Raw genomic sequence first — 7,319 nt, forward strand, 5'->3', positions numbered from 1 at the left:
ATTGACCAGGGAACATGAGAGAGGATGCCTCGATTGTACTTGGTGAGAAAGCTGAAACATGTCACATTTTTCTTCATTATCCTTATTCTGCTTTATGGAGGAAATATACTCAGGAAAACCATCCGAGATCGGAAATGTTCCGAGGAAGAATCAAGGTTCCTGATGGATGATCTGGTTAGTGGTTAGACAATTATTGTATGAAACTATCTTTGGTTGCAGGTTGGAAGGGAAAGGGAGGCAACAATCGTGTGTGTGTATGTGTGTGTGTGTATAGCTCACCTGAGCCAAAGGCTCAAGTGAGCATCCATTACCACAAACACTAGCTTGTATTCTACATTTTACAATTTCATATTCTTTTCAAGAATCACTGGGCCAATTTCAGCCAAACTTTCTATAAAGTATTCTTGGGTAAAGGGAATTCAAGTTTTTGAAAATGAAGAGCCATGCCTTCTTTCAAGGGGAGGTAATAATGAATTAGTGAAAAATTTATGGCATCATTTATTAATCTTCTTCTCAAGAACCACTGGGCTAGGAAAGATGAAACTATTTGAAAACATCCTCAGAGTTGTGAAGATTCAAATTTGTTAAGATCATGACCCCCAGGGGGAGGGTGGGGCCACAAGGAGCAATCAAAATTTTACATTGTAATACATAGGAAAAATCTTTAAAAATCTTGTTCTCAAGAATAGCGAAGCCATAATTGGATCATTATTATTTAATATTTGGAAGCATCCTCAGGTAGTCTTGATTCAAATTTATTCAAATCATGATCCCCGGGGTAAGATGGGGCCATAATGGGCGATTGAAATTTTCCTTTGGGCCATCATTAAAAGCACTATGAGTTGCAGGGTCAACAAACCTTAATAGTTGATAAATCTACAGGCAGGAGATGTGTCTTTTTAAAAGTAGGTCATAGTGACCTACCTTTTTGCATTTCGATGTCATTTATTGTCAAATCTTTTAATGCTTAGAAGACTAGGATCATCAAACCTTGTCAATTGATGCATCTGAAGATCTCAGGATATGTTAATCAAAAAGAAGGTCACTGTGACCTACTTCTACGTTTATCATTCATCATTATCCAATCTTTATAAATTTGATACTATGGAGCCAAGGATTATTAAACCTTGTGAGTTAATGCATTTTAGGACCTCAAGATATTTTGACCCAAAAGTATGTCACATTGACCTACTTTTAGCATTTTATCTTTATTCATTGTCCAATCTTTATATCTTTGATGCTAAGAGGCCTAGGATCATTAAACATTCAAAGTTGACGCATCTCATTATCTCAGGATATGTTGATGTAAATTAAAGCAGGTCAACATGGCTTACTTTTTCATTGTCAATAGTATATCTTTGATACTAAGAGTCCTAGGATCATCAAACTTTTTAACTGATAGTTCACCCTGAGGCCTTATAGTTGTTAAACAAAGTCACAATGACCTACTTCCTGAATTTTACAACTTTTCATTTATAAAACATTTTAGCTTAACATTTCACATACTAAGAGGCTTAGAATCAAACCTTGTCAGTTGATGCATCAAGGTGCCATAGAATCGAAACCCATTAATTTGCCAAATCAGAAGTAGGTTGCTGTGACACTGCTATGCAATTTATCAGAAGAGCAATTATAAGCCCTTGGGTCTCTTGTTTTTTAAATCCTTTTCAAGAGTTTTAATAAAGCTCCTCCCTTATATTCCCTAACAAAATTGTTAGATATGAGTTTACATAGTTCAGACCCTAGGAAGGAGCTAAGTTGATTATCTATTATTGAAAATGCAATAGACAGTATGACATGCTTATAGGAAAGTGCTAGAGTCCATAAAATTTTTATAATTTGTCCTATAATAAGTTCATAACACATTTAAAATTACAGGAAATGAAAAAAATCACTTTGTCGTAAGCGTGAATTCATTATAAGCATTTTCACTGTAACCATTATTTGCTCTGTCTTGAAAAACCATTTGTATGCCTAATATCTTGTGAACAAATTTTCTGCAATATTCTGTTAATGATGAACAAAGAGTTATCTACAAAATTGTAAAGTTCATGTCAAGTGGGTCCTGAGTTCTTATCCAAGCCAGGTGGATGGGGCTGAGTCAGTGATACCAAGGTGATAATCATGGCCTTTGGGCTCTTTGTTCGTGGCATAATAAAATGCAAAAAAGTACTGTAGTCATCCAATGCTTAAAAAAGAAAAAAAGCTACATGTACATGTAAAAACAAGTAACACCGGTAAAAAAAAAAATAGATATCAAGATGTAAATTATGTTTTATTCTTTTCCTAGTGCCAAGATTTTGTTAACCATGTTGCTGCAGGAAATCTGTGTCCAGCTTTGTGTGACTCTAAGAAGTTGAAATACAACAAGTGTACAAACTACAGAGGTGGAAAGAAAGTTCTGATAGCAAACTGTGATGGAGTTTGTGAGGAGGGGAGGAATGTAGTGGCTGTGATTAAATCTAAACACCCAAAGGAGGAGTTTCATTTTGAACCTCTGGTGTTAGACACACATAAAAATGGATCCCTCACTAAAACAGGATATTCTACAGCATACGAGTTGTTTAACAATTTGCTTAATTCTCAGATGCTAGAGGAAAATGACAAAATCCCAGATATTTTCTCATATCTGTGGTCCATAGATTTCAAGCAGTTTAAGAGTGATAACAGGAACTTAAAATCTCCAGAAGTGACTGCATTACAGAATATCTGGGGATTAATTAATCAAGATGAATACCTCTTCATGAAAGTGTATCAAAAACATTCATTTGTTCCCAGAATTTATGGAACCTGTGGGTTTTACTATGTGATGGAATATGCTCCACCAGGGGATATTCTAGATCCTGCATTCTTTACAAGTAGCCATTCATCTTTTAAAGAACGTGCTAAAATAGCTGTTGACATTTTAGATATTGTACAATCTTTGGACTATGGTTTTTTTGAACCAGTGCATATGTGTGATGTCAAAGCAGAGAACTTTGGAATTGGTCGGGACCATGGAGTAAAAATTCTGGATTCAGACTCGTTATTTTTTCATACTTCCATGTTGAAAAATTTAGCACAGCCATCTTGTACAAGTCATAATGATTGTGATTTTTTTGACTGCCGTGGCTGGTGTGATTTGGAGACAGGAAAATGTACTAAGCAGAGAACTAATAATAATTTACAGGTAAAACAGAATAGGAAAGTCTTGCTTTTGTTTTTCTTCACATCTTATAAATTATCAGCTGTTTAGATTTAATTTGCTTTTCAGATCATTATTTATATCTTCATTCAATAACAAGTTAATTGGATTGTATTGGATAGAAAAGAAGTTGATGGATATTTACCAATTTTAGTAATTTACATGCATTCAGCTAATGAAACCCTTTTAGGTTTAAAGAACAAGTTTACTGAGATAGTATTGGATGTAACTGAATAAAACATACACATTTTCCTTATCATTTAAACATACTCATTGGCTTATTTACTTCCAATCACTTTTACAGACGGTATGTGAAGATATCCTCATAGACAGAGCAACCAATTTTTACGCAGGACTCCTTCATAATCCTCCTCAAGAGTATAAAGAAGAGTTACTTCCCCTGTTAGAGGAGTGTGCCTACCCTGGGAATTCCAAGGGGACCATCGTCCGGGAACCTGCTTCCGATGACCTCTACTGGAGACTCCATAATCTTCTAAAAAAGGCAATCCGCAACATGTAATTAAGGTTGACCTTTTACACGCAAGAATTTTAAAGCAGGGCAATTTAATGGAAAAAATTAAGAGTAGTACTTTGGTGTAAGAGTAGAAAATTATTTAATCTGCTAGTCTGCCAAAAATCATTTTGCAGTGGCCAGAAAATTATTTGTGGCCTCTGGATAGAATTAGCCAGAAAATTATATCAATAGAGATTAACTGGTTTCCACCAGGAAAAAGAGCTGTATACATGGATATATTTCTGGGGATAATTAGCTCACCTTGATTAAGTTGAGATGAGCTTATGCTCTTACTCCCAGCATTGGCATCAGTGTCAGCATGCATCCCAATTAAGGTTTGAGGAGCAGGTCCATTCCCAAGTAACTATAAGTCCTACCTGGACCAAACTTGCAGGGATCATGCATCATGGCATATACACTACCAGAAATGCTTCAAATGCAGAATCTGACCTACATATCCTGGATAAGAGACCATGTTAAAGTTTTCTGCAAGTTAAAGTTTTAATAGCAGGTTTCATTCCAAAATAGCTATTATAATCCCTATTGTGATTAAACTTGCATGGATGATGCAAAGCACACACATTACAAGACTTGCTTTGGATGTTGGGTCTGACCTACATTTGAGGGAATAGATTAAAGTTTTTGGAGCAGATTGGCTGTGGATGCTGGACCTGACCTACATTTTCTGGATGAGTGAACAGGTTAAAGATTTCGAAGCAGGTTCATCCTTAAATGATTATAAGCCCTGTGACTAAACTTGCATTGATGATGCATCTAGAGATGCACACTACTACACTTGCTTCTACATGGTGGATCAGACCTACATTTATTAAAATGGGTTCATTCCCAAGTACCTTTAAGAACTATGGTGATTAATTTTACATAGATTATGCACCTAGAGATGCACACTACCTACTTGGATGCTGGGACTGACCTAGATTTTCCAGGTGAATGAACTGGTTAATGTTTTAGAGCTGTCCCATTATAAGCCCTATGGTGGCTGAACTTGTATTGATGATGTATGCTACTAGGTATGCACACTACAAAACATGCTTTGGATGATGGATCTGACCTACATTTACAGGGTGATTGAATATTTTAAGTTTTTGAAGCAGGTCCATTTTCAAGTATCTATAGATTCTACCTGGATCAAACTTGTACATAGATGTTGTTTCTAAGGATGCACATTACCAGAACATTTGATAGGTGTGAGACTATAGATGAAATTTGTTGATATGAGCTTTGTAACCTTTGATTAGTTATGTTTTTTGTGATTTCCATGTGACTTTTTAAGCATATCTGCTTAGTTATAAATTTTGCAAATTTATATTTATTGCTAAATTGTTGAAAATTTCATTGAGATGTTACAGTATCTGGTGTCAGAAAATATTAATTAATCAGTGACAACTAGATTTTGCATCATAAGATAATTATTTTTCTTAGCTGGCAAATTCAGCTTCTATACATAAGTATATAGTTGTGAGGATTTTATATATAGATTTTCAAAGCTTTGCTTGCCATTAATATTTATCTTTATAGCTATTTCTCAGATTGAGATGATGGGGCTGATATATATATATATATATATATGAAAATTAAAAATAACAAGGCAACAATGTTAGTAAAACGTAAGCGCTTTCATTATACTTCTTCAGACGTTTTACAATTCAAAACAATTCAAACATGTGACGTTATAACGCTACCTGATGATAACGTCAACAACAATGCAATGACGTCACAATGCTTATAGAGGAAACAATTATAGAGTCTAAGTAAAATTACTTTGTTCATTAATAGCGTAATAAATAATAAAGTCATGAAACAGTCTATATTAAACTATTTAAGGACGGTTTAAAAATCTTGATGAAATGTTTTTCTTTTTCCCGTCTTTCTAAAAGATTTTCTGTTTTGAGTTTATAAAAGGGATAAACTGAGAATTGTCCCTGTCCACAAACAGCAAGATGTTCACTGAGTTTTATTTTTCTGTACTCGGGTTGGTTGATATGTTGTCTATGTATGCGTATACGAGTGCGTAGTGTGGTCCCCGTTTCTCCTATGTATAATTGTCCGCATCCAGTGCATGTTATACAATAAATAACGTTTTTAGATGCACAGGTCATATCTGCATTGATAGTAAATTCTTTATTTCCGAGTGTAAAAGTACTTCCCTCTTTAATATACTGGCAGGTTCCACAACGTGAATCAGAGCATTTATTGACCACATACAAATTCCGTTGGTGAAATGTAGATTTACACAATATTCTTCGGAGGTTTTTAGGTTGTCTTTTACTGTTGATGAATTTATATTTTTCCAGTACTTTGGACATTTTCTCATCCGTCTGTAGAATGTTGTTGAGGTGACGCACTGTAGAGGTTATATTCCTGTTCTTTGGATTGTATGTAGTTACAAGCGGTAATATTGCAGAATCTGATGTGTCACTTTTTGAAGAATTAATAAGTTTATCTCTGTCTATTTCTATAGCCTTTCTGATTCCGTCCTCAATGATTCCAAGAGGATAGCATTGTTCAAGCAGATATTTTTTTAATTCATTCAGACGTTCATCTCTTTTTTTCTTGTCGCTAACAATAGTGCAGATTCTTCTAGCTAAATTGTAAGGGATTGAACGTTTCGTATGACTTGGATGACAGGAACTGAAATGGAGATATTGATGTGTGTCTGTCGGTTTGTAGTATATGTCTGTCGAAATACATTCTCCATGCTTTGCTATAAGGACGTCCAAAAACGGAATGCTTTGTAAACTTTCGTCCATTGTGAAGTTGATGTCAGGATTTCATCAAGATTTTTAAACCGTCCTTAAATAGTTTAATATAGACTGTTTCATGACTTTATTATTTATTACGCTATTAATGAACAAAGTAATTTTACTTAGACTCTATAATTGTTTCCTCTATAAGCATTGTGACGTCATTGCATTGTTGTTGACGTTATCATCAGGTAGCGTTATAACGTCACATGTTTGAATTGTTTTGAATTGTAAAACGTCTGAAGAAGTATAATGAAAGCGCTTACGTTTTACTAACATTGTTGCCTTGTTATTTTTAATTTTCATATTAATTACCGGACACTGTGATATTTCTTTTCATTTTTTGGATATATTCTAACCAGTGACCGAGATGGCGACATATATGGAAAATCACCATGAGGAAACAAACGATTTATTGAGTGAGATTCTTGCTAGGTTAAATTTCATTGAGGAGAAAATGGACGCATCCATTGAAATGTTTAAAAACTTAATCAAGGTAGGTGACAAAGGCTCTAACCATTCTGTAAATGAGGAAACGTATGTAAAATCAGTTTTTACATCCAGCGTAAATGATGATCAAGTGGTGTATCAATCTCCAAGTGAGATAATTCAACGAGAAATCAATGAACTTGCTTTACAAAAAGAAGCTCACAAAATTAAACAAACAATGAAAAAAGAATGGAGTAGAAAACTAAATACCAGAAAACAGCTGTATTGGAAGCAAATCAATAATTCTAAGGATGCGGAACAATATGAGAAATGGCTTAATGAAGAAAATCCAACTTTGCCTCGCAAATATAGAATTACAAGCATTCGCGGAGAGCCCGAGGAACAAACAAAAGTTCGAGTCAACGTT

At 34.6% G+C, this 7,319-nt stretch overlaps 1 protein-coding gene across 1 annotated transcript; it reads left to right on the top strand.

Moving 5' to 3' along the window:
• LOC133172571 (divergent protein kinase domain 1C-like) lies at positions 1 to 5,258 on the top strand. The gene is made up of 3 exons (XM_061307493.1): positions 1 to 174; positions 2,291 to 3,169; positions 3,489 to 5,258. Exons 1-3 carry the CDS (start codon positions 25 to 27, stop codon positions 3,702 to 3,704), a joined length of 1,245 nt encoding a protein of 414 aa, XP_061163477.1. The 5' UTR covers positions 1 to 24; the 3' UTR covers positions 3,705 to 5,258.
• The last annotated feature ends 2,061 nt before the right edge of the window (positions 5,259 to 7,319 follow it).

This window comes from Saccostrea echinata, unplaced genomic scaffold, assembly GCF_033153115.1.
Source record: "Saccostrea echinata isolate AGI-Se365-2 ecotype Australia unplaced genomic scaffold, CSIRO_AGI_Sech_v1 ptg000054l, whole genome shotgun sequence".
In the NCBI taxonomy this organism is placed as follows: Eukaryota; Metazoa; Mollusca; class Bivalvia; order Ostreida; family Ostreidae; genus Saccostrea; species Saccostrea echinata.

Coding starts and splice junctions, on each gene's coding strand:
- LOC133172571 (XM_061307493.1), top strand. CDS start 25: ATGCCTCGATTGTACTTGGTGAGAAAGCTGAAACATGTCACATTTTTC. Junction 175..2,290: donor GGTTCCTGATGGATGATCTG/GTTAGTGGTTAG, acceptor TTCTTTTCCTAG/TGCCAAGATTTTGTTAACCA. Junction 3,170..3,488: donor GAACTAATAATAATTTACAG/GTAAAACAGAAT, acceptor TCACTTTTACAG/ACGGTATGTGAAGATATCCT.